The sequence below is a fragment of the Clinocottus analis genome, unplaced genomic scaffold, assembly GCF_023055335.1.
Source record: "Clinocottus analis isolate CAN_PGR_092001 unplaced genomic scaffold, fCliAna1.0.p SCAF_9, whole genome shotgun sequence".
NCBI lineage: Eukaryota > Metazoa > Chordata > Actinopteri > Perciformes > Cottidae > Clinocottus > Clinocottus analis.
In genome coordinates, this window is record NW_027176251.1 from 12,100,321 (window position 1) to 12,127,342 (window position 27,022).

General features: G+C 43.9%; 1 protein-coding gene across 2 annotated transcripts in view; it reads right to left on the reverse strand.

Annotated features, from left to right (window-relative positions):
• Window positions 1-27,022, reverse strand: part of LOC137781445 (raftlin) — a 98,124-nt gene that overhangs the window by 40,798 nt on the left and 30,304 nt on the right. For both annotated transcript variants that reach the window (XM_068570207.1, XM_068570206.1), the window contains exons 3-4: window positions 12,584-12,761; window positions 2,854-2,962 (exon numbers count right to left, since the gene is read on the reverse strand). In XM_068570207.1, the coding sequence (XP_068426308.1) occupies window positions 2,854-2,962; window positions 12,584-12,761 (287 nt within the window). The remainder of the gene's footprint in view (window positions 1-2,853; window positions 2,963-12,583; window positions 12,762-27,022) is intronic.

The following is a 27,022-nucleotide window of genomic DNA, read 5'->3' on the forward strand; positions in this document are numbered from 1 at the left end:
AGAAAGGACGAGAGCTGAATGGCTTCGACTGTTTAATGTTGGTGCAGTTGATTGCAAAGTTCGAACAGTGTGCTATAATGATTTAATTTATTTTTAGCACTATTATCATTTTTATCAAATTATGTGTTTGACTAAGTAGAACCATTCAGATTAGATATCCTTTTCCAGACATCTTGCAAACAGTCCAATATCTTAACAAAGACTGCAGATAAACCACACATGTATTGTTGGTGTACATGAGTATCAACATGAGAATAACTTCCAAATTATGCAAGTTCACATTCAAATGTGGCACATATCCATATCTCAGAAGAATTAAATAAAACGAGTAAATAACTAGCTGGATAAATCGAATAATATGATTACTTTTATTGATTATGTGTCCAAACAATAATTAATGGACAATAATTTTGATAATTGATCTGCCTTTGAAATAATTTAATGATGCGCGCATAACATCATTTTGCCAGTTTCCCTGTGTCAAACTCCAGGTCTGTAAAGTGAAACCAACGTGTAGCTTCTTCAAACCTGCGTTCTTTCTACTGACCACCAGGGGGCGACTCCTCTGGTTGTCAAAAGAAGTCTGGTTGTATAGAAGTCTATGACAAAATGGCTCCACTTCTCCTGATTCACTCCCTCATTGTCAACACATGTTTATGTCTCAATCTCTAGTTTCAAGTCTTCAATACAGCTTGATGCTCGTTTAGTAGATTGTGGTCCATTTAGAGTCAAATAGACCTTTCTTTATGGTATGCTTTAAGGTGGGGCTAGCTTGTGATTGACAGGTCACTACCACATTGTTCTTGGTGTTGTGTGTGTGTTTTTTATTTACAACTTAAAGCCTGAAAATGTCTTATTTGTCTCAGTTGTACTTTGCTCCTCCCTCTCCTGTCACTTCTGGTTACAAAAAGACAAGATGTCAACGGGTAAAATCACAAACCCGAGACTTTAAAATGGAAATTCACAAAACCATTTTTGTGAATTTCGACTCCTCATGTGCGGTCGATGATTTTCCTTATATAGCATGAGATGAAAAGTGGAAGAAGGTGATACAGAATACTTATAAAGTATACTGGTAGACTGTATGGAATAGGACATTCACAGGGTGGTGAATTAAATATGAGAATCATTTTTGGTTGCAGCCTTTTGAAATGTCACACTACTATAATACAAAATGCATGGAGGGTAAAATCAGAAACGATCATTCTTCTTAACTTCTTAATCTAAGTGAGCAGACAGCACGGTCTTAGCTGGAACCACCTCAGGTCAAGAAAATGAGGTTTCGAGGTCACAAAGGAAACTTTGCATTGCATCATTTCTCTTCATTAACTGAAATGATGCCGAGCGCAAACTTGATGAAAAATAGTCTGGAAGCAGCTTCCCTTATTCTGCCACCAGAATATCAACAGCCTGCAGAGGAAAAACTCATTTCAATTTTGACTTGAGACCACATTTCCCATTTCCCCCGTAAGTTATTAAAGTGGCACCAGGAGGAGGTGTCTGAAGGTCAAGATGAAAAACCGTGGAGAGAGAGAGAGATTGAGCGGGACAGAGAGATGACGGAAAGAGAGGCGGAGGGATAACGACAGAGATTGAGACGCAGAGGAAGAGAAAACAAATGAGAGGAGAGAAAAAGGAGATAAAGATAGAAGAAAACAGATGGAAACAGAGAGAAGGGAATGGACTTCTCTGCTCACTCCTCCACCACTCATCCATGTCCACATCCCTTTTTTAATAGATTTCTAGCATGGCCTCCTTCTCCTCCAGCAAGCCTGTAGCAGCTCAGTAGATTAAAATGATAACCAACAGTAATGAGGTCCTACAGGACTGCGGTAGCATGACTAATCGAAGGGCAAAATGTACAGAAAGGTTCACGAGCGAGGCTTCAAAGGCCGACATGACGCTCGGTAATATACAGATTAAGCAGACGAGGGGGAGGTTGAATCATGATGACGCGGCATAACCTGCTCACAGGAGAGGAGGGTGTGTTTGAATATATGTATCATCTGAAGTGCCATTTCAAACGGGCTTTTCACAGCAGCGCAGTCGTAACGGTGACATGCGCGCCAGAGCCAATATTCATGATCAGATCAGTGGATGGGATTCTTGCTCCTGTTCGCCGCTTTCATCTCCTTGATGGGAAATACAGAAATGTTAAGCTATTGGGTGTGCAGTATGCATTAGCCTTGAGCCATTAAGGAAACACAGCTTTGTATATTACATACATGCTGCCTGAAGTTGACTCTGCATAAACTGCAGCACGGCAAAACTTATCAGCTGAAGCCTGTCGAAGTGGCTCATAATTTAGTCGCGTCGCACCACAATCATAGCAGCAAAATTCCCACTAATTCATACCTGACAACTCCTGAAATACACACGTGTCACCCTGTGTTCTCTCTGTTATCTTTTGAAGTAGCAATTATGTCAAAAAAGTGGAAAAAAAACAACTTTTTTTGTTATTGTCGCTCCTCTAGCATCGTGTAATTCACTGGCACCTGCCTCCAAGCGCTCTGTGACAGGCGGCAGTGGAACGCCTTCAGCCTGACAGCGGCGTGCTCGCAAGCAGTTTCTGGCACGACAACACAGTCGTAAAAAAACACGGACATTGTGTTTGGACAGGACGGCGTGAGCAGAGAGGTTTGAGTTGTGGTTGCAGACTGGGTTGCCAGTCTAGATTTGTGCCTGCTTTGGGTCTCCCACTCAGTATTTAATCAGCAATCGAAAGCCTCTACCATTTGTCTCCAGTCAGACATCCCCATCTCTCGCTCCCTCTCTTCCTTCCTGCGTCGCTCCTTCCAGCTGGGCGCAAGCTGACAAAACCCCCTCAGCTTGGCATTTGCGAAGCAGCCCTACCTTCTTGACGTAGCCCTGGATGAGCTCTGGGGTGGGCACCTGCTCGGCAGACAGACACTCTTCCAGCTGCAGTTTGTACGATGGGCAGACCGACTGGCTCCTTTCCACCCTGCAGGCACCACAGTGGGGGGAGAAAGGACAATGAGTGTCAGCCTCTCAGCCGGCCAGCCAGCATGCTGGGCAACATGACACATAAGGGCACCCATGCGTTCACACAAATGCAAACCAACATTCACAAGCAAGCTCGTTTTTTTAAACACAATTACAACCATAAGACATCCTCAAACAGGGTGCTATTACAGGCCCGCCATTAAATCTGTGATACAAAAATATCCTCCCCATCAACGAATTACACTGCATCAATAGGCTTTGTTAACGTTATTATTGCTCTGTGCGGTGCCTTCATCCCTCCCCGCTGAGGCCGTATCTGTGAGCGGGGAGAATCTATTTATATGGTGTTGCATTTTCCTATTCTGTCCTCTGGAGGAAATCCCAGAGCCAGCCCTGAGGAGACTAATGCCCCGGCTTCCACCTCCCTGCTTCTCATCCTGTTGACAAAGGGGAAGAAGCCCTTTTTCCTCTGCGTGCTCCAGAGTCTTTGTACATATACAGTATGTGCATGTGTGTGTGTGTGTGTGTGTGTGTGTGTGTGTGTGTGTGTGTGTGTGTGTGTGTCACTGCCGTTTTTCTGTCAGCCCTCCCTTCTTGCAGATTGAGCTGTTTAATGTATCAATTATAGATAACGTTTGGGAAAATCAATGGTTTTAAGGGATATGTTATGGCAAATATGCATATTTGCTGTCTAATAACTGTCCAAGATATTGTTTAAGACATGATTTTCATCTTTTCATTTGTGTAATTGTATGTACGTAACAAATATGTCAATCAATCAGTCAAGTTGGATTTATTTAGCACCTTTCAATCCAATCAAATGCATTTCAAAGTGCTTTAAACAATAACTGACAGGACAAAAAGGGAGAGAACATGAAAAGACTATTAAGTCAAGAGAATATCAGAAACTGAATAAATTGATTATAATGAAAGAGCAAAATGATATTAAAGTAAACATTTTACATAAATAGTAAAATATGTTCAAATACTAAAATGATGCAGTGTAAAATTGCACAAGACACTAAAATCCAACTAAATTAATAAGCAATAATGTACAAATAATTACAGATCGCTACATAAATGCCAGATGGAAGAGATTGGTTTTAGTTTCTGTTTTTAAAAAATCAACGTTTTCCAGTCCAAAGATCCTCTGGAAGGCTGTTCTGCAGCTGAAAGCAAACAAAAGGGTCTGTTCTTCTTTGTGGGAACGGAGGATGTGAGGGGTCTGAACCAGTTCAAAAGCTAAAAGCATTTTAAAGACGTTGTCTTGTGCAAGGCCATGCCGTGCCTTATAAACCAACAAAGCAACTTTAAAATGAATACAAATACTAAAAGGTAACCATTGCACAGATCTTAAAACCAGTGTAATAGATGCCCTTTGTTTGGACACATGTTACGTTTGAGCAGCAGAATTTTAAATTAATTGTAGCTGGCTTATTGTTTTCGACTAGAATGGAGAACGATTGTTATCCCTCTGTGTGTTGCTTGACCTCTTTGGAGACGTTCTCAAAAATATATGATATAGATAACTATTTTTACCTGTCTAAAGCTTGGCTAGCGTTCCCCCTTTTTCCAGTCGTAATGCTAAGCTAAGCTAACCAGCTGATTACAGTGCGTCTTCTCATTAAAAAAAAATATTTCTACAATCTGATTTGACTGAAAATGTAACTATTTGTCCTTTAATCTTATGCTATTGTTGTTTTTATGAAAATAAAAATAAGATCAAAGAGACACAACGTCTAGTAAAATACTTAAATAAAGTTAGGGAAGTTGTAAAAGAATGGGACAAAAAGCCACAGATTTGAACCGTTCCTTTTCAAAAACACTGGATCCTACACTTCCCATAATGCAGCTTAATAGCCTCATTTCATTGCGTCCTTGCTGCCTGGTTTGTCATCCAGGCTTCCAATCGTCTCCAAGAGCGAGATGATATAACTTGTGTAACAAGTAACAAGAGCTACAGAAGACATTATACAACTTTTTCCACTCATGACTAGTACATTCACTGACTCTGAGGAGTGCCCATGAAAAGTTTTCCAGGGCTGGTATACAAGCGCAATACACTCTTCTTTATATTCTCCAAGCGTTTGCTTTTGAGCCTCACCTGCTGTTTCTTTTCTACCCTGTCAAAAGGAGCCTATAGTTCCCTTCACATGTCCTTTTACTGTCTGTATAAATGCTGCTAACCTGAATCTTCACAGGCTCGTATAGAGCAAAGGCATCTTGTATTGTTCCCACATGTATATGAGTCACACAGATTTGAAAATCACTGCGTTCTCACTCAGACTGCCAGCCTAAGTCTTTCTGTTAGACTCCACACAACCAATGGCCCTTGCTTATGTCATCCATCCAACCCCATACCCCCTCCTCCCCCCCCAAAAAAACTAAACACAGACACCACACTTCCACTCCACTGTCACTGACACCCGTCGCTTTACGTCTGCATCGCTGTCGCAGCACACAGCGGAGCAGAAACTGGGCCGACTGACTCCTTTAAGTACGAACTTCACACGCTCTGCGAAACATTCATTAAGACGAGCCGAGACGCGCCTCTGGTTTCTTTTTTTCCACAGCATCCAAAGGCGCGACGGCAGAAGCCTGATGGCGCTGTCAAAAAAAAAGGTGGATGTATCCCCGTGGGGTTGCGACATAGATCACAACCAACCAGCGCGGCGCTTCAGGCGCAACTTCAGGGAAGGAACGGGAGATGCAGACAGACAGCAGTGCAGTGGAGTTCAGTGCAAACCGTTTGCTGTACTTCCTTTCTCACATTTCTCAAGTCATTATACTCTTCATACACTGTAGACCTTACATAAGATGTTCTTGCTGTACTGTATTGAGAAGTCTTCTGGTGCCCCCGCACGCCGCAAGTTAAGAGGTTGTTTTTTTTTTGTGCAAATTATTTTGGAGAGGAAGTCGTCATTTGAGAATCTATCAAGAAAATACAAAATATATTCAGTGCTTCTGAAATGCGTTGCGGTGAGAAGGTGTCGCCTCTTTTCAAGCGGTGAATGACTCATTTTAGAGCACAACTCTGACTGGGAAGGAGACTTCTGCAGGAAGAGAGAGAGGGAGGAAGAGAGAGGGACAGACGGAGGGAGAGAGAGGTGAGAGAGAGGGACAGAGGGAGGGAGAGGTGAAAGAGAGGGACAGAGGGAAGGAGAAAGAGATGAGAGAGAGAGGGACAGAGGGAGGGAGAGAGGTGAGAGAGAGGGACAGAGGGAGGTAGAGAGAGGTGAGGGAGATGGACATAGGGAGGGAGAGGTGAAAGAGAGGGACAGAGGGAGAGAGAGGTGAAAGAGAGGGACAGAGGGAGGGAGAGAGATGAGAGAGAGGGACAGAGGGAGGTAGAGAGAGATGAGGGAGATGGACATAGGGAGGGAGAGGTGAAAGAAAGAGAGAGAGAGAGACAGAGGGAGAGAGAGAGGGACAGAGGGAGGAAGAGATGAGACAGAGAGAGAGAAAGAGAGAGAGCGAGAGAGAGAGAGAGAGAGAGCAACAATTCAAACTCGGTCCTGGAGGGAGGCCTCGGGTTAAAAATAGCCGCTGCATCACCTGCAGTCCATCTTCTCTGTGAGACACCATGACTTTTTCATGCAGCGTGCAGCACCGGCTGTCAAGCCTCCGAGGGCTCGTGTGGTTAGACGGGTGTCAAACGCCCGCCCACGCACACGGAGCCGCCCCCCCCCCCCCACAGGCGAGCACCTGCTGAACCCCCTCCTCCCTCCCCTGGTCCGCCCTGCAGATGGGTCACGCGCTTTGTTTCGCCTCACAACACCTTGCGTCGGGCTAATCACTCCCACCGGAGACGAACATTCACACGGTAACTAATTGCGAATTACCTGTTAATGGCGAGCTTTGGGATTTGTTTTTTTGCAGTGCAGTGGCCCCACCATTTGTAAATGTGCGGTTTCTAATTACGCGCTGTTCACTGAGGTATGAAAAGGCATCGTGTTTACATATTATTGTTTTTGAAAGTGTATAATACCCCCATCTACAACCAGTTTAGTCTTTCTTTGTTTCAAATTGAAACCTTCTCCGAACAAACTTGAACTGAACTGGAGTCCAGCTTCTTTTTTAATTATCGATTGGCTCCATTTGCGGCAATAAGTGCTAATTTATTTGGCGTTTCGGTAAATGGAGTTTTCTCTCTCTTATTTGTTTGCTAAGCTATAGTCACTATCGCCACGCTTTCCAACTACCATTGATTGAACTGAAACAAGGTTCAGAGTTAGACTCCAACTACACAAATAAGGACTTCATTAATGTAAGATTTGAAAGCAACAACAAAGTAACATTTTGACTGGATGGTGAAGTCGGGGGAATTATAAATTTATCTGTACGAGTTTTGTGTCAATCCATCTCTTCGATGTTGTGAACTTCTGCTGGTGGCTCTAGGTTTATCCTCCAGGAACCTTGAATATCTTCAGAAGTCTAACAGCAATCCAACACGATAGTTGCCAAAATATTCCACTCAAAATCTCCAAAATGTTAGCCTCAAGGCGGCGTGAGTGTCGAAGTCAAAAATCTGACCTGCTGACAGATCTCATTGTTGTAGCCAATGTCGTAGATGTTTACTTTAAATGCCACTTCTTTGAGAAAATAGCTTGAGAGAAGTCAAATGGCAAAAGCTTTTCTCACACTAGCGAAACCGTTTTCACCCCAAAGTCGGTGAACGTGATTTCTCTTCTTTCTGCGACCTCCATCACCCACTGTCTCTCGCTATGACGACACATTCAGGGAGCAACTGAACCCATGTTTAGCGCTCTCTCGATGTGGAGGCTTTAATAACAGAGCATACTTCTCCTAATGTCACATTTTCATGCATCTGTGAATAATTTCACCGGAGCAAATCCCCTCTAATGGTTTTTTTCTTTTTCTTTTTGTAGGTACCTCTTTATTTTTCCTCCTTCTCCATCTCACGCTCTCCACCCTCTCAATCCATCTCTCTCTCTCTCCCTCTCTCCCTCTCCCTCTCTCTCTCTCTCTCTCTCTCTGCCCGAGCACGCCGGAGCTCCTTGCAATTACCCAATAATGATGAATATATCCCATCAGACATTGCCTGCTGAACTGTAACCCTATTCCATCGCAATCAAATTGAACACTGGGAAATTTGACAGTTGACATTTTAAATTTCCAAACGGTCCAATCCATTCTGTCTGCAATGCAGGTTTTCTTTTCACCTTATTTCCCCGCAGCAGGTTGTATCAAGGGGGGGGCGGGTTTCGGCTTGCTGCCGGTGACAAATTGCTTTTTTAAGGTTTCTAAAGTTATGAGCCACTTAACCAGACATGTCATTCAGGTGACAGTGTCGAACATCTACAGATGACACGGCGCTGTACGTACACAACCTTTGTGTACTCCCTGGCTGAGCTCTGGATTCCTGCAGCGTCACCTCCTCCCGTGTAAAGTGTTGGCTGAGCCTTTCACACTGGGGCTAATGCTGTAGAGGCCTGACCGGGATTGTGTCCTCAGACATACTGTGCATGCTAAATAAAGACGCTTTTACAGCTGCTGTAGGCCAGGCAGCTCCTCCACCTCGACTTTTGCTTTATTGGCAGCGCAGTCGCAAAAAAAAAAGAAAAGCTGTACGTTTTTGGAGCGACGGATGAATGGCTGCTCGCTGTCATGCTTTTTCAATCCCATTCACTGTATTCCCCCATTACTCCTCCTCGTCCTCCTCCTCTTCCTCCTCCCCCTCCTCCCCTGTCTTCTTTTTTTTTGAGGGGGGGGGGGTTCTGGGTCTGACAGCAAAAGGGAACTGGAGAAGAGATGCTCTGCTTTTTTGCGTTTCTCTTATTCCTCCTCTCTCACTTTCCCCCGGTGGAGGGTTGGATTCCCCTGGGTTGCTGCTGACTTGATCAGCTGTCTCCACGGTGACAGAGGCCGGAGATAAAGCTCGGGCCTCGCTTTCATACGGGGCCATCAAAGGATGGCAGACTCCTCTGCCCTTTTCACGCAATATCTCTCTCTCTCTCTCTCTCTCTTTTTTATTCATCCCATTCAGCCTCCTGCGGACTTTTTCTTTCTACTTCTTCACATTCCAGCTGTGATTTTATTTTCCCTCCCCTCCCCATAGTGTTTTTTTTCTTTTTTTTCTCCAGAGGAAGGCGAGCATGTCTACTTTCTTCATTTTCAACAAGGGATATGCAGTCCATTCAGCTGTAGCCTTCCCATACAGACTCAATATTCTTGTTGTCCAGTTTTGCAGCGGTGAAGAGCGGCTGGACTGAATGTCTGGACATGCAGAAAGTGAACCTGAGGTGTTGTACACAGCAGCATAGGACGGGATTACTAATGGCCACAATCTGCAGGAAGGGAGGGCAGATAAGCAGCCGTGCATTTTAACTATCTGACCTTCTAAAACGTGGCTGGGAGCCATGTTTTCACCCCACAATAGGTGCCTTAAAGTTTCCTGAGTTTATGGGCATTTTGAAGTATTTCCACAGTTTTAAAAGTATCATGTTCATTTTCCTGCATCGACAACGGTTTGTTTCAAGACTTGGGCGGGCTTGAAACCCTCCTGGTTGAATCAACAGAATTAAAGATGAGTTACTGAGTTATAAAGCGTCTAGTTTTTGATTTAAAAAGTAGGGACGAGTGTTTCAGAAGGAAAACATCCAATTACTGAGCTTAACATTCTGTTACATGCACCGTTATGCTGATAAAAACATTTAGCAGTTCAAATCCATTCATGTTCATATTCTAGGTCAATTTGGGATTAATTCAACAATTGTTGCGTCATATTTTGCTCAATTTTAACAACAAAGCTGAATTTGTGTTTGACTTTTGTGGCATACCTCCTTCTACGGTGGTGTCTTTTGACGATGATCACAGTTGTTGCTCATGTCCTGATAACTGTAGACGTGGCAGATCATAAAACGCTGATGCACACAGTTTGTCATTTTGAAGGAACTGACAAGAAGTCTTTTTCTGTGGTTTCAATCAAAGGACTTGATGTAACAGAAGTTAGTTCCACTCTTTTAAGGGTTACACTTTTATTTCAAACCTTCCACAATCTCGGTGAACAGAGACACCTCAGTTCAGGATATCTGCTCGTGAAGAGTACGACTGTACGGTAACGAGCTTTTAAAAGTCTTTTATAATTATTTCCTGTCTGAGACTTCCTGTCGCTGTCAGGTGATTGACGGTAAGTGTGGCGTATCGTAACACCTCACATGCACATAATGATAAAACAGAAATTTTGACAAACCCAAATGAAGTTGTCTTGTTTGCTGTGATGAATTATCTCACGCTGTGGAGTTTGTTTCTCGTGCTGTACGACAAGAAAAAAGCAGCTAATGTTTTTTCGTTTTTTTTTTCGCCAAAGGGAGAAAAACAAGTCCCGATACCTCCAACAAACACCAGCAGGGATGAAAGAAAAGGAAAGCGGCATGTTAGACCATTGGCACTAACACGGGGACATTTTTGGATCGTTTAAATTATCATCACCATCATGGTTGATTATTAATTAATTGCCCCCTTTCTAATTTCTAACTTTTTCTGACTGGATTTGTTCCTGCTCTTATCTTGCCTGCTTGTATCACGTTGTCTCCTTCATTGACTCCCCACATGTTCTGATGCAATTTAGCTCTGCCATGAAGATTAAAGAAGTTAACATTTTATATATTCATCCTTTTCACCAAATCCCCCCGGTCATCCTCCTTCGCGTCCATGATGCTCTATTAATTTATCTTTCCAAAAAAAAGATCAACACAAACCTTGCACAGTCTCTTTAGTCTTTATTTTGTTAGTTTTTTCTTCCCCCGTGATCAGTCTGTGGTTGCAGCAAAACTGTCAGGGCACAGCGGCTCTGATTATTATACTCCTTACTCTTGGTTGCTTGTAATATCAGCGTATTGGTTTTTTTGCAGTTATTGTGCTGTCGCTGTGGGTGAGAGCGTTAGCTAAATGACTGAAATGTCAATGTAGATTAGTAGCAGAGGTGCTGTGTTTATGTTCAGCAGTGAGGAAATTACAGAAATGGTTTGTCAGCATTCGGGGATGCGTTTGGAGCCGTGAGGAGTCTGCGGCGGAGGCTGCTCGAGAGCAGCAGCGAGCGATGAGATTTATGCTGAACAGTGTCGTGTATTCACATGAAGCGACACACTGCACGCAACAAGAGTCACTGCGGGAAGCTCATAAAATACTCCAAAGAGCAAGGTTCAAGTGCTGAGTCCAAAAACTTTTCAGAGATGGGCAAGACACACACGCACACACACACACACACACACACACACACAGAGGACAGTGTTTTGTAAAAAAAAAAGGTCTGGACGTTAGCTGGACTTCGAGGCCAGACTGCCAGTCTGCGTGTCACGGCTGCTCCTGGTAGCTTCAATCTTTTTGATTGTCGTGTTTTTACTCGAACTGACTTTACAGCGCGTGGTCCTGAATAAGATGATTTAGATGATAAGATGGTTTCATGGCCCCTGAGGCTCATTCAAAACCAAGATTATTTTTTTTCTTTGCTAAATCAGCTTTTTTTTGACGAGAAGGATTCTGACCAGACTAAAAGCCGTCTCCGCCCTCCGTCGTCCATCACTCCGCCTACATGCCCTTCAGCCACCATTGGAGCCGCTCCCTGAGGGGCTGGAGGCAAAGGGCTGGAGGGCATGTGTAGGGGGCGGCGGTGACTTTGTGCCATGCAGACCGTTTTGGCCGGAGCATCGGAAGGGCCGGAGGTGGAGGATTGAAATTGTTGCTGACTCCTGTCCAAATTTGGCTGCCCACAGGACAGCTTGCTGAGCCACAAACAGATGTTGTGATGCTCTGGTGTCGACACTGAAGCTACTGAAAGGTTGTACGTCTGATAAGAAATGCAAAACCAACCTCCAATGTTTTTTTTTATTGTTTTCTGTTCGGCGATAGCCATCATAGAAATCTTTCTGTTTGCATGCATCCCACACTGCTAACATAGAAACATAGTTCTGAAGCATCACATGTAGCTATGCACATTAAATGAACCCTAATGTCACTTCACAATAGCCAGCACACCATTTATATACCATGCAACACATCCATGAAGATAAAGCAAAATCTGATTCCCATTAAGTGTTTTTCTGCGTAATGACACCAATTGAGGTGCATTAGCAATCTCAAGCTATGTTCTTAAGTGACTGTAATGACGGCATTATTGTGTAATGAAAGAGGTCTTATCCTCAGGGGTGTAGCTTAGAGGGCTGAGGCCCCTGCAAGATTATTTCCTCAGGGCCAGCCCCCCACCGTTGTTTAGTAAAAAAAAACATTTATTTTAAAGGTCCTGTGTGTCGCATCGAGGGAGATCTTTTGGCAGAAACGGAATAAAGTATTCATATCTATGTTTTCATTAGTGTATGATCACCTAAAACTAAGAGTCATTGTGTTTTCGTTGGCTTAGAATGATGCGGTTGTATCTACTCGGGGAGCTTGTCCTCTTCAGAGAGTTAACTGAAGGCCATCGTTGGTAAAGAGATGAGCGGAAAGGTATTCAGTTTCACATTATTTCACTGGAAACCACTAAATCGTCCATTAGGTTAGGCTGGGTGGAAACGTGAGGTCAGGTTCCTTTGCCACTTATTTCCCATGTCAGATAATTACACAATTAAAGGTCAAAGAAACCCTCTCATGTATCTCTTACCCGTCGTTGAGTCGGATCAGGATGGCCCGGTAGAGCTGGTGCTGTGGGCTGTTGGACTCCGGACCACATGGGTGGATGAACGGGTGAACGGACGCCAGAACAAAGCCCTGCTGGTAGAGCTCCTGCAGCTGGCCGGGCAGCTGCCGCACCGACGAGAGACGCAGCGTGGACGTCCCACCTGAGAGACAGCGAACAGGGAGACAATGTGTGAGACAAAGCGACCTGTAGAGCAAATGACACAAATTCCTTTTGTTTTATTTGGACACTTGCATTCAGTCTTGTGGAGAAAGCAGGGCTGCGACTGTTTGAGTTGTCTTGATCTTTGACTGTCGGCCATGGGGACGGGCACTGCTCATGTACCCAATGAGATTTCTTTTTCATTCGCGAGTCATAATGTCCCACCGTACCGTTGGCTTTCACTTCCCTTTATCCTCACAACCTCCCGCGACCCCCCGTCCTTTACGTGGACCCTTCCAGACCTGCTCAATCCCCTCCTGTCCATCAGATGCCCTCAGACTTTCATCAGCTGATCCCGCTCTTCTTCTGCCGCCACTGACCTCACTGCATCTTTGCGTATGAATATCCTTCGGCCCTTTATTTCAGTGTCGGTATTTGTGTTTTCTTCCCTGTTGACCTTTAAAGAAATGGTGGTGAGGAGGAAATAGCATCGATTTAGTTGTTGTTCCAGTCGTCTTGCAGCTCAGCAAGAAACATCCAAACATCCAGCGCATAGTTTCAGGTGATTCTAAAGTAAACTGATCAAAGGAAAGAAAATAATTGTTCCCCTCCAGTTCTTTATATCTGGACTATTTCTGTCACACTATGCAAATTATGTAAATGACAGTCCTTTTTCACAGCGGTTAGCCTCTTTTTGATTTCAGACATTTAATTTATGTGTAAGGATTTTATTATTGTAGAAATGTTCCGGTACAGACAGACATGTGCCCGGCAGCACAACAGAGCTGAGGAACCCAAAAAATAAGAACTCACCACGTGATTTGTAAATCAGATACTGATTTTTAGAGTCAATCTCAGTTTGTTTTGACAATTAGTATCACACTTTTCGTTCCATACCCTCAATCTGGGAGTTAATAAGAGTAGCTCAAAATCCAATCAAAGCTGATTGCTTAGGCTCTGTATTAAGAAAACTCTTTAAAATTTGACACTTACTTTGAGTCCCTCTCAGCTCAACTTAACTGTACACAAACAGCGGACGGAGGCCTGCCATTAAATAGCTGCAATCAGTGAGTGGCCAGCTGTTGGATATGGAGCGATTTCTCAGCAATATTTCCTCCGAGCCGCCTTCCCCACACCTCCCTGAGGGACCAAAACCCGCATCAGACAACCGCCGGTGACTTCCTGTTTCGGGGAGCACGCCGTGTTACAACAAGCCACAAGCAACTTCTGTCAGGCAACATCAGCCAATCAGGATGTTTGGTAATGAGCGTGGAAAGGGGGGAGAGGTTCAGGGTTCAGGAATGGCAGCAATTAGCTTCGAAAGTGGAGAGCGTGATGGCGGGAAGGAGAGGAGGATGGACAGAAAAGATGGAGGAAGAGAGGTGAAAAAATGGAGAGTAAGAGAGGGAAAGCTTGAGAGACCAGGATCGAGACGGCACTTGGCCCCGGATGCATGACGGCTGGGATCCCAGCAGCGTGCCGTACGAGGCGACATTTACTGCAGGCCAAACAGCTGGGGTGCGTGGGAGAGCGCCAACACAAAGAGCTGGATGCAGAACGAGAGACCAGGGAGACGAGAGGAGAGACGGAGGGAGGGAAGGAGGGGAGGTCTGGTCGTCTGTACAAGCTGTCACAAGATGTGGGAAATGCCGCTACGGCTAATTAGAGTCAATGAGACTATACAGAAGGAAACGTTCAGATCCATGGGAAAAGTCAAAGTACAGAAGTTCAATGGGAGGTCAGAGAGAGGGACTGGTGAGACGGTGCCAGCCCGTGCTTTGTGGGTTTCAGGTGGAGTCAGCAACACTAACAAGATAATAGCATTATTGTGTAGAAGAAGACTGGAAAAGCCCTTTCAAGGTGTGTTTGTATACAGATTACTCAAGATTTGAAAACCTGTAAACTGTAATTGGTCAGGACTCCCACTTTCTTTCCCTTATTAGCAATGTGAAAGAAAAGTGGAATATTTATCTCATATAAATATCCATAACTATATGCTGTGGAAATCAGTTTTCATACCACACACATGGTGACCTTTTTCCCACCGTACAAACACGAGGGCATCGCAGGCCGAAATGAGGTCAGTTTCTCAGTCATCCCGCATTTAAACTCCTAACACCAAACCGCACGCTCTCACACATGCCCAGTGTTTGTTTGATGTTGGAGTCTTGTTAATGTATGTGTGTGTGTCGCAGCTCTGCACAACATCTGCCTCATTTATTGCCTTTTGGCCGGCGCATACAAAGCTGACGAGCGCCTGCGTCGCTGTGACGTTTGGAATCTGTTGTTCTGAATATCACAGTGAGTGATTTATTGAACTGCACATAAAGTGCTGCTAATGTGTAATTCGACATGCTTTTCCATCGTTGATTGTTCTGCGTGTCTTTACATTCGCGGTGGCATTTCATGCATTATTTATCAAAGAAGCCATCGAAGGGATGGACATGTACTTGGTATGATTGCGGATGTGCAATATGAATTTAAATTCGCTGTCTTGGAAGCATAATTACATGCACATCACTTACAGGCTGCTGGAAGCCAACGTCAGACAGAGAATATTGCGTTCCCATTGACTCCAGTTGAGTCCACTATATTTAGAAACATGATGTTTTAGATGTGTTTTTGGTCCAATGCTTTCAATGTTAACGTGCATATGTACATAAACCAATGCAAAACCCTGAGCACAGATGCATCCATGCTTGAGATACAAAATGTCACCAATCCAACACTTAATTACTCTAATTCAAGAAGAAACAGAGATAAGGAGGCAACCGAAAAGTGCGAGATCTGTCTGTCTGTACATTTACATAAATCATTGGAATGTATTTCTAAATCCTTCTATGTGTATTTGTAAAACTTATGAGCCTGAACTAACCCCATTGACTAGATCCACTTATATCCAGTCTATGTCCGTCACACAAACACAGCACAGGTATATAGAGTCCGAGCACAATTAAGCCCCGCCCACATCTGAACGCTTAATGGCTGCTTGCTTTGTGTGAGGGCGCACGGATCAAATGACTTGAAAATAATTGCACGTTCAATCTAAAAGCGCCACAACAACTTCATCTATGCCCACAATCCGGGATTTTGACTTCAAATGTCTGTGAGCTGTTTTGAAAAAAAGGTCAGAAAAATTAGCTTTAATATCCAATATGATTTTCCGTCTTTTAAATATTCGAATTTGATCACAACTGTAATTCCTTCAGAATGAGATCATAATAACCCTTTTGCATGAAGCCCGTCATTCCCTTTTCCATCGAGACAAATCCACACGTCCTCCGGCAGACAAATTCCACCAACGCTCGTTTACAGTATGTGTGTCATCGGTCGACCATTTCGTGCAGGTTGTGTAACACGATGATGCGGCGTGCCTTCAGCGTGCTACACCACATCGTCAGGACCGCAATAGAGGGAGGATTTTAACAAAAATAGGGATTTCTAGAACAGGCCACGTAGCGCCAATCAGGAGGCAGCTCCTGTGATGGAGGTAGAGGGAGCTGATTCAGTTCGGATCGCGCCTCTTCCTCCCGGGCACAAATCCAGAGGTCCATTGTGAAACCACGAAAGAAGCATGGGAGGAGGAAGAGGAAGGAGAAAAAATTAAACAAAATCATATGCTGTCCCCTGAGGGCAAGCCAGTGCTTTGGCTAAAAATACTAAAAAATTTCTCAATCACACTCTGTCCTACCGCGCCACAATGCAGGAGCTTTAGAAGTTAAAAGGCGTGGAGGAATTAACACAAAGAAATAGGCCGCCATCGCAAACCCCCACTCCACCTTCTGCTCCTCCTCCCTTCTTTCTCCACCGCTGGCTCTCCTTTAGAAATGGAATTAATCCTTCTGTGATTTTGTTTCTCTCCCCCTCTCCTTCCCTCCCTCTTCATTTTGATGTGACGTGATCACCCTGTCCTTTCCCCAGAGGGACGCTATCGCGTGCGCGCACGTACCACGGGGCGCTGGATATTAAGTGAAAAAGGAAACCGTCTTTGCTTGCTCTCTGATCCCCTTAGTTGAGATGGGTAAATAAGGAATGGTTTCAATTAGGCAGTGGGAACACAGCCGCCGGCGACTTCTTAAGTTGGCTTTAATCGCTGTGTGAGCTGCTAATAATCTCATCCAGAGGCCTTTAAATACACAGGCTCTACATTTATTTATCAGCGCACATTTTATTTATCCTGCTGTCCCCAGAGCAAAGTGTGGCCCAGTGCGAAGTTTCACTGAATCTCGTGCCGTTGTAAGGACGTCTGCGATGCCCCGAAATCGTGTTATCCGAGGAGAATCTCTTTGTTCGCGTGGATGAGAGCAAATTAGCTGCCGTATAACTGCTGTACGCACGTGTCAGTGTTGATGTCTCATACTGCGAATATTTAGGCCTTTGAAGGAGTCTGTGGTCGATCACACAGGCAATCTGTAAACCTTACATGGCAAACTGGCAGCCAATTACTCCACTCAGTCTTTTTGTTTACCCTGGAAGAACATTCTCTCTCATATCAACACAGAGGAGCCTTAAACTCACAGAAACAAATCGCTTCTTGACAAATAATGAGAAAAAAAAAATGGGGGCTTCTGGCTGACAACCAACAAATTGGTTTTTCTAGAAAACTGTGTTAGCGCAGAGCCGTCAAACAGACACTGGCATTAAACGCAGACGAGGAAACACAAGTGTGTGTGGGTGTGTTTGTGTGTCTGCATGGATGTGTGAAGAGAGAGAGAGTCTTCAGGCTAGTGAAAGATCACTTTATGTTCATGTTCATGTTGGGTGACGGGTCAGGGGTTCAAAAAACCTTAATGCTGTGTTGAGTATCACAGACACAGCTCCCACACATGACTCGTGCTGTCGACTTTTCCACTTTAAAAACACCTGTGTGTTTTGTGTTTATGTATCTATCATATCATTTACACTGAGGGTACGGATCACATCACATGACCAAAACCCAGCGACATGTCCAACTCCAACAGTGACTCTCAGCTTTTAGGCGCCTTTCACCTGGTGCAGCTAAGAACCAGCCGGGCCTCGTCAACCTTTTGTCCAAGGTGCTTGGTCTAGTGTCTCTCCTGCTCTACCAAGCAATCAGAATCTGCACAGTGCAATGACTGAGATGATGACGTTGCGGTTCTTTACCAGTAAGCCTCACTGACGAAGCCAAACAAGTAAAACAAAGTAAAACAAAAATAAGATAAATGGATTTCCAGCTCTGTAAAACTCTACTGATGGCTTTATCTGTTATCCCCTTGTTACATGACATGTGACATGTGACACAGTGTGCGCTGCGACGTTCCAAAAGTTAAAGTCTGAGGGCGCAAAAAGCCAACAAGTGAACGGCCCCTTGAAAGGGTACGAACCCTTGACATGACAAGTGAGCAAACCATCTGCTGATGAAGAGAATGAGATATGATCAAAAAGCTCAAGAGCGGCTTCTAGATTCTAGATCTATAATATCATATATATATATATATATATATATATATATATATATATATATATATATATATATATATAGTAGAAGGTCTTTATTTAAAAAACGAACAACACAATTAAAAAGAGAAAGTCGGCAGTAATTTGTTTGCATACGTTTCTGCAAACCACCGAATATGTTGCATGTGGATGTTTACAATCGGCTTCGTATCCTGCTTGCAAAAATAATCTTGAGAAAAAGATCATAGTTTCTGTTAAAATTATATCATAATAACCGGAAATAAACAACAACCGCCCCTTTGTGAACAACATTTCATTAAAGAGGAAAGAAAATGTTTACTTCTGGTGTCACACGGGACTCGAACAGCGGTCTCCTGGGTAAAAGTCCTGCAGTAGTTTTGGATTCGGGGTCAACGTTAGCGAACGAAGGAGTTCAGCAGTGACAGGCCGTGTTTGTGTGTTCAAAGAGAGAGGAGGGAGGGATTGTGTGTGAACTTAAGTTCAGAGTGAGGATGCAAACATACCGTTTGAATATGCTTTCATGAGAGACTTCATCTGAGGAGCTGAGTAAATAATAAACACCGTTCAGTTTGTTTCTCTGACGCTGACCTTGCACACATGGCCACACATATTTCACTGACTCATCGCTGAGATTTAGCAGATTCAATGTGTCTTACGTTTGGCCACAATCCAAGACATTTCATACACATATAGAGCAGGAGATGGAGAAAATCCTAGAAGAATAAGAAAAGCTGGGGAAAAGACAAACTAGGAGAAGGAAGAGAAGGCAATACAGAAGAGTGGAGAGTAGATGGAAAAGGATGAGAACCCCAAACAAGTGTTTTTTTCATTTCTTTGTCAATTGTGCTAAAACATTGAACAACTGACTCTTGGTGCATTTCCATCCACCTGTTTTTCTATGTGCTTTTTTTTTTTTTTAAATCTGTGCATAGAAAAACCTGAGTGGACATGATTTAAATTTTAAATCATGTCAATTTTCTTTTTCCAATTATTCAAAAACATTCCTTAAAAATGTACGATATATTTCAACATATTTCAACCGAGACAAAGCCAAATTTAGTACACAGATATATGACTTTTGCATTTTGATTTTTGAGTGTCTCTATCACCTGCCATTGTTAAATTAGCAAGACTCCCACTTACTGACCTGCATTTAAATGTTTTAACGTCTGTCTGTGGAGCTTCTGATTAAAACCAGCTCAAGAAACCAGGAAACTCTTCTTCCTTTGAGCTTTTTGAGAGCAGTGCATCTGAAATGCTTCTTCGTCGTATTTAGTGGACATTCATCACCGCACTGTTGACCATTTATTATAACCATCACAGCAACAATCGTGAGGTAAACAGTGGAAATCCATAGTTCATATTACAAAGTCATATACTAGGAATGCCCCCCGGCTCTTATTTGATTGTCAAATTGCTCGAAAAGTTGAGCGAGGTTTCCCTAGACTGTGTCAATGGACTGGCTTCATTGTCTTTGTTTAAATATCGGACAGCTACTTGATCTGCCCCGAGACACAGGAAGCGGCTCGGTATGAATAAGTTTAAGTACCTTGGATCTGGATAGGCCACACTTAATTGCCTGGTCTTGACTGCAAGTGAGTGGCATACTGCCAAGAAAGACCATTTCAACATTAAGCAATCTGAACGCCTCCCCAGTTGCATTTACTCTGGGACAGCCAGCTGGTAAATAGAGGCTTGTCTATAGTAAAGCTGCCCGTTTAGATGCTTCAGAAGGCTTTTAGAAAAAGACATACATTGGACACATTTTTACTCCAAAGACGTCGTCAGTGTGCCTTTGATCAGGACATTTGAGTCAAAGTGTAGCGTTTGTGTTGAACAAGAGGCACAGTAGGACGCCATGTATGCTCGCTCAACTTCCAGTTGATAATTCTCTTTTCTAATGAATAATAAAAGAGAGAAGAAAAAAAAGCGAAAACTCAACTTTGAATTGAATCTTGCCTCTGACACTGGCTCACTTCCCCCTTTTAAACCATCTGCCATGTAAGCACCTCTGAGCTCCAGCCTGCCGCATTTCCATCACTCAACACATTTAAAAATAAATGAGTAAATATGAAATTAATAAGCTGAAAGATTGGAGCGCCGGGGTTCTGCACACACGCGCGCGCCATGCACCGCCTCTGGGAGAAATGGTTCAACCGTATTTGCATCGGGGAGAAAATAGCCCGGCATATATTATCCACCCGCTGCAGCTGATTTCTGATCCTGCTGCTCGTATCCACCGCATCTCTCATTCGGGAGATATTGCCTCGCCTTATCGTGATTAGAGAATTGTTTGTTTCTGCTAATGGTAATGGCTCAATTAGCAGCTGACGTGTTCATACGGGTGCACAGCGTCTTAGAGGACCGAGTGCTTTTATTTTCTCTCTGATGAAAAGAAGTTGAGGAAAATGCTGATGAGTCACTGAAGAAGGGAGATATTTATTTCTGCTCTGACGCACCGCGACTTTCAGTGCCTAACAACGCGCGGATGAAACGAGCATAGCCAAGTCCTGCACTTACGTATCAATGTATCAACAATCATTATTTATATTTTCTGAATAGATTACAGGGCTGCTGAATTGTTTGTTGTTTTTTCTCTCCTCTTCCTTAGGTAAGAGGGGTTGATTTGGCCGATAAACCCACTGAGCATTAACCCCCAACGCTGCGGCTAACCTCAGAGCTTTCAGCTCATGTTTTTCCTTTTTTTTGTGCAAAACGTTCCTGTTTTTACTTCCCTTTAGGTTGCAGGAGGCAAATGATTTCATCGCTCTCACACTACTCACTCATCTGCTCAGCACCAAACAGCAGACAGAAACAGATAGCAACTAGCTGGCTGACAAAGACAAAAACCTGGCTCTTTAGCTGCTCGATGCTTCACTCAGTAGAGTTGGTGGAGGCCGAAACTGAGCAAAAAGAGACTATTGACAGGATTCTAATGTTGTACAATGAGGATACGGAGCAGAGAACAGATGAAGTGAGGGATATGGCTCATTCACACGATGTGATTAAGTTCTACATGCTGAGGTTCTGCTGTTAATGAGCGTAGTGGATGAGTACACTGAGATGAGAGTTGTAATGCATGGGGCTGTACAGAAGAGAGAATGAGCCTGTCCCTCTGGAGGGAGGATTTTTCATTAACCAGCTGGAGGGGCACGGAGGTATTGCTCTGTTTTTGGTCTTTCACAACTCCTAAAGGAAATAGCTGACTTTTTCAGCTACTGCTAACTTTGTCTCTCAGCCGTAGCTTCCAGCGGGTTTTTTAGCGCTGCTTGGCTGAAAATATCTGCCTTCTGTGGCTAGAAATGAGGGCGGTGATGAGGGTGAACCAACGCAGTTCAGTTGAGGCGGTTAAATCAAAAAAAGCTGAGCTGGAAGACTGAGGGAAATTGCAGAGTCAGGTGATACTCCACTGTCACTTTTTGTAACATTGCACATTTCTACTCTACATTAATAGATTTCTGCATCTTTAATACTTATATTCATGTGCATTTTGTCACTTGGGTGTTTGTGCATGTACATGTACTTCCCAACTGCTCATGCCAGTGGATAGTGAGGCAGATAGATTATTTCTCCTTTTTCAAGGAAAAAATTAAAATTAATTAAAGACATCAAACACAACCTCATGTATACACGCGTACCTAAATACATATGGCACATAAACACTTGACAGTTGTGACTAGTGTCTTTTGTTGAGTAATACTGTGGCGGACGTGCCTGTCTGATCTGTATCTATGTACAAACAACACAGGGGGGGGAAAAAAAATCACCTCTGGGTGAAAGCTATTTATAATCTTAATTTGCCTCTAATTGTTTTCATTCCCAAAGCAATGTCATAAACTACATTCCCCATATGGACCTAAGAGGAAACCTGTGCACCTTCATAAAGTCTCGATAAAAGCAATGCAACATGCATATGCTGTAATTGGCCTTTTGAAACTGAAAGCGCCACCCGACTATTCTCTCTGTGAAGCAGTCATATCGTTATTCAGTGTCCAATTAAAATGGCCTTAGTCTCCTCAGGAGCTCCCCACTCCTGTGAGGACCACCTGCAGAACCCTCGCTCGGGTCTCAGCAGCCCGCCTTGAGTCATTAGCCTTCACACAGGCTCAAAATGGAAATGCCAGTAACTCCTCTATCCTCCCCACCGCCACCGCCTCTATTTTTTCCCTCCTCTCCCTCAACTCCGGTTTCTCTCACCCCTTTGCCACCGGAGGGGGAAGCTTCTCTGCTTGGCTCCTCAGCACATTTAGCCTATTTTTTTGACTCTGCTCTCTGCAGGGAATCTGCCCCTTCCTATTCAACTCTCCTCCTCTCTCCGTCTTGCTTTTACCACTGCTGCTTTCTGTACCAACCCCCCACCCCCCCACCATAGCCCCCTCCATTTATTCCTTGCACTGTGTAGAGGAGAGCAACATCTTTGAAGGGTCTCTCCTGCTCTTAACCTCTTTTTTCTGCCTCTACATTCGAGAGTCTATTTTCTGTATTTTTCTGTCATCTCTTTTTCTCAGCGTTAAGACAGTGGAGCAAGCTAGGACAAGGAAGAAAAAGATTGGGCCAAAAACTCCATCTGGTCGAACATTGGCCATTTTACAAAAATAATTCAGGTTATTCAGTTCTTGTTATTAAAAGAACAGTAGTGTATGAATTCATAATACTTGTATCCTGCAATACATACTTCTCAATCTGTACATGCAGTGTTAACGATGACGAGTCTACAGTCCTGCTAGCTTCTCTGTATTCTCTTCTCTTTAATGTCTATTTTACTCCAATTAGACCATAATTTACTAAATGAACATCATGCTGTATTGAAGAAGACTTGAAACCAGAGATTGAGACCACACACTCACGTGTGCATTGTTTACTAAGGGAATAAATCAAGTAGAGTCATTTTCTCATAGACTTCTATACAATCAGAGGAGTCGCCCCCTAGTGGCCATTAAATATAATCCAAGTTAAAGGTACTTTCGCAACAGCTTCACTTTTCAGACCCAGTGGTTGCCGCCAGCCGCATGCTGTGATGTGACGTTGACGGTATTTAAATGCAACAAGTAGCTTGTATTTATTGAATTGAATATTGTTTATAAATTACAAAGGCGACTCAACAGTGTTCTTTAGTTGGGTTTACTGTCCATTATTTCCCAGCAGGGTGTGAACCGTATCGACCCCGCCGTCTTTTCAAGTCTCTGTGTGAGGAGCAGTCGGGGCACCTACTGCGCGGACTAATCTATGTCTCTCTGCGTATATCTTTGTTTCGCTCCCTCCCTCCATCTCTCTGAGGTCCAGGGCGGCGTCATTAGCAGTCGGGGCTCAAAGTGCAGCTCGGTGGAGCCCTGGGGCCGAAGCTTTGTGCCTTAATTACCCACCTAATGAGTCACTGGGAAAGTCACTGGGTTTATTGGTGCCTCCCTCCTTCGCTTTCCTTTTCTCTCACTCTCAATGTCTTTCTCTCTCACACACACACACACACACACACACACACACACACACACACACACACACACACACGTACTGTATTCACTTCATTCCCTTTGACTTATATGGTAATTACTCATTCACACACTTGCACTTGCCACATCCACCTAATGACTGCAGTTGTACTCACTCACTCACTCACTTACTCACATATTCGTTCGCTTTCTCATTCCTCTCTGATTTACACACACACACACTCACGCACACACACACAAACAAACACACACACACAAACGCACACACACGTATTTATTTGCTTGCTTAGTTGCTTGTTTGGTCCCTCAGTCTTCATCCACACTAAGCCGGCTAAATCTGACAAAGCTGTTTAAGTGTGAAACGCAGCGAGAGATCCATAGGGTTTTTATAAAGATCTCTGTCCACGTTGAAACACTTTGACGGTGACTGTGGCACAACTTGCTCAATCCTTCCTCCTCTTTCAATGGGCAACACGTGCATGACAACATATGATAAACCTCTGTTCTCTCCCCCATTCTGCTCTCTCTGCGATCGATGGAGTTTTATAGAAAACATCCAGTATAATCATACATATTCGGCTGTTTCTGTTGTTGGGGCAGCGAAAAAATAAGCATGAAATAGCAATTTGATTGCAGCTCACAGATGCTACCTGTTAACCAGGAAAACTCATAAAAATCTAAACACGTATTAAGTGATGGATTTAACGGGCATTTACGTTGAAATATGCTGTACGTTGCATGCGTATAACATGAGTGAAATGCAGCCGTTGAGCAGCCTCTGTAGACGGCTGGATTGATTAAAATAGAATCTGATCCGCCGGACATGCTTCAGACAGAAGACTGAAACATCCAAACCTCACTCTGCTGTTTATCTTACTATCTTTGCAACGGAAGATAATACTTTCCATACAGTTGTGAAGTCCTTCCTCTTCTTCTTTTTTTTTTTGTTCTTTAGGTTTTGAAGCCTTTGAGTTTGGCATTTTGGCCGCCCCCGTCTTGTTTTCATTGAAACCAGAAGTGACACAAGTGGGTGGAGCTACCAAGCGCTGAATAACACGATCAAAATGTTACAACTTACTTTCATGAACTAAAAAAACAACTGTGAAAGTGGTAAAGTTCAAAAACGAAAAACAAAGAAAACTCTCAGACTGGACAATGCTGTGGTAGGCGACCTGTCAATCACAAGGTAGTCCCACCCTAAAGCATACCCTTCTTTATGGCCTATCATGTTGTATTGAAGAAGACTTGGAATTAGATATTGAGACCATAAACTCATGTTTACAATGTTAACTGAGGGAATAATTCAAGTAGAGCCATCTACTCTTAGACTTCTATACAATTAGACTTCCTACATACAACCACAGGGGGTCGCCGCCTGGTGGCCATTAGAGAGAATGCAGGTTTAAGTACTAGCTGTAGCCTCCTGGTGTCCACTCAGTTTCTTTCACCACCTTTTGTATATCTTCCTTAATCACTCACTCAATCACTCTCTTGATCAGCTCGCACATAGAAGAAAACAAATACTGTTAGAGGTTGGCTTTTAAAACGAAACAATATCTTATTATAGAGCACCACATCTTGCACACACACACACACACACACACACACACACACACACACACACACACACACACACACACACACACACACACACACACAGACAGACAGACTGTAGACGCACACGCTCTATCTGTTCCATTCACACCTCCTGCGCTCTCTCCCACCACATATTCACACAGTAACACTCAGCCCGATGGGATCACACCTGCATGGAGAGCCGAACAGTCTGCTCCTGTTCACCTCCCAGATGCTGCGAGCGGACATGATGACACTTGCTGCGATATAATGTAGACCTGAGCGGCTGCCAGGGGTCGAGTCCCACGGCCATGAAGCGCTTTAATTAAACGGGTTCAACCATGAACGTTCCATTAAAAAACAAACAAAATTGCATCGAGTGGTGTTGATTTTCACATGGCTCTTATCAGTCAGACGGTATTTCACAAACTCATAGCGAGAATGAAAATGAAGTTGTGAGTATAGATTGAGATTAACGGCTTGTTGCTCTCAATGAACACACTGAAGTGTTTCATATGGAACTGGATGTACATTTTTTTTTGGAGTGAAAAAAATGTTCCCCTCCAAATCCCCACTTCTGCGGTTTGTAATGTTGACAACATGCACATTCACATTTCCAGTTTACCATCAGGGTGATGTGCACCAAAGGATGGAAATGGGAACTGGAAAATTGGTGGAGCATCTGCCCCCAGGCAAAAATTCAAAAAGCCAACTCGTGACCGGAGGAGCGAGGAGAATCTGGACGCGGCAAGCGAATGAGACACGCGTCTTTGCTCCTTCAACAACTCCCGTTAAGATGCCCTTGAGCAAGGCGCTTAACAGCTGACTGCTCAGATGGAGCTGCTGACTGGCACCAGACTGTGGTTGTACTGGGCAGCTCCCAGGCCTTAATGTCTGTAACTGAGCGAGTGTGAAGGGCAATGCTGGATAAAAGTACACAGCAGAGCTTTTCTGAGTAAATAAAGAGAAAAACAAACAAGGCTGGATGGCCGGATAAATGCTAATGCAATTGCTTTCTCTTTGTCTAGACAGAGCATTAAGACTTCCTGTGCAAATTTCGAAATACATATGCGTCTCCCAATCTGTGTCCAGAGCTCCGGCGGAAGCTTTCACTGGAGATGGGGGGAAAAGCAAACCGAATGCGTCTGCTGTTCCTGTCGCTAAATGCCTGGAACGCTGCATTGTGAAGGCGCACGGCTAAATGAAAAGGCGCCGGACATCTTCATAGCAGGAAACTACCTGTAATTTGCTCGGCCAGTAAAAAGGTTTATATATAGAAAATAAAAAGGGTCTGTAGCTCTCTCCTCCCCTTTCTCTCTCTCTCTCTCTCTTTCTCTCGCGGGTATTAAATGGCGCCTCCATCGCCGGTCTCCAGGCTGACAGGAGGCCTCCAGAGTGCGTTTTGTCCGCTCGGCGCCACCTCCTCCGCTGACAGCCCTCTGTTGCCTGGAGACGCCGCTTGAGAGACAAGCTGTGGTAAATGAGCAGGTTGTTGATCAAAGCCCACGACGGCTCCACTGCTGCGTCTTCAGCTCCAGCGCCGCACATCACTTTGACTTCCTGTTCTCTGCTGAATACAAGTTGTGTTTTTTTCCTCTTCCCCTCCTCCTCCATACAGTACACCCCGACATTAACCGCCTGTCGAAAATCACATTTGAAGTATTTCTGCGGAGACGTGCCAGCTTGATTGGGGGTTTTCTCCCATTAGCATTGCAAAAGAGTGCAAATTACAATTTTAAAACATGGGGTTCTGCGATGATTAAGTTCTCTGACAGGCTCAGGGTGTTTTGGTGGCACCGCG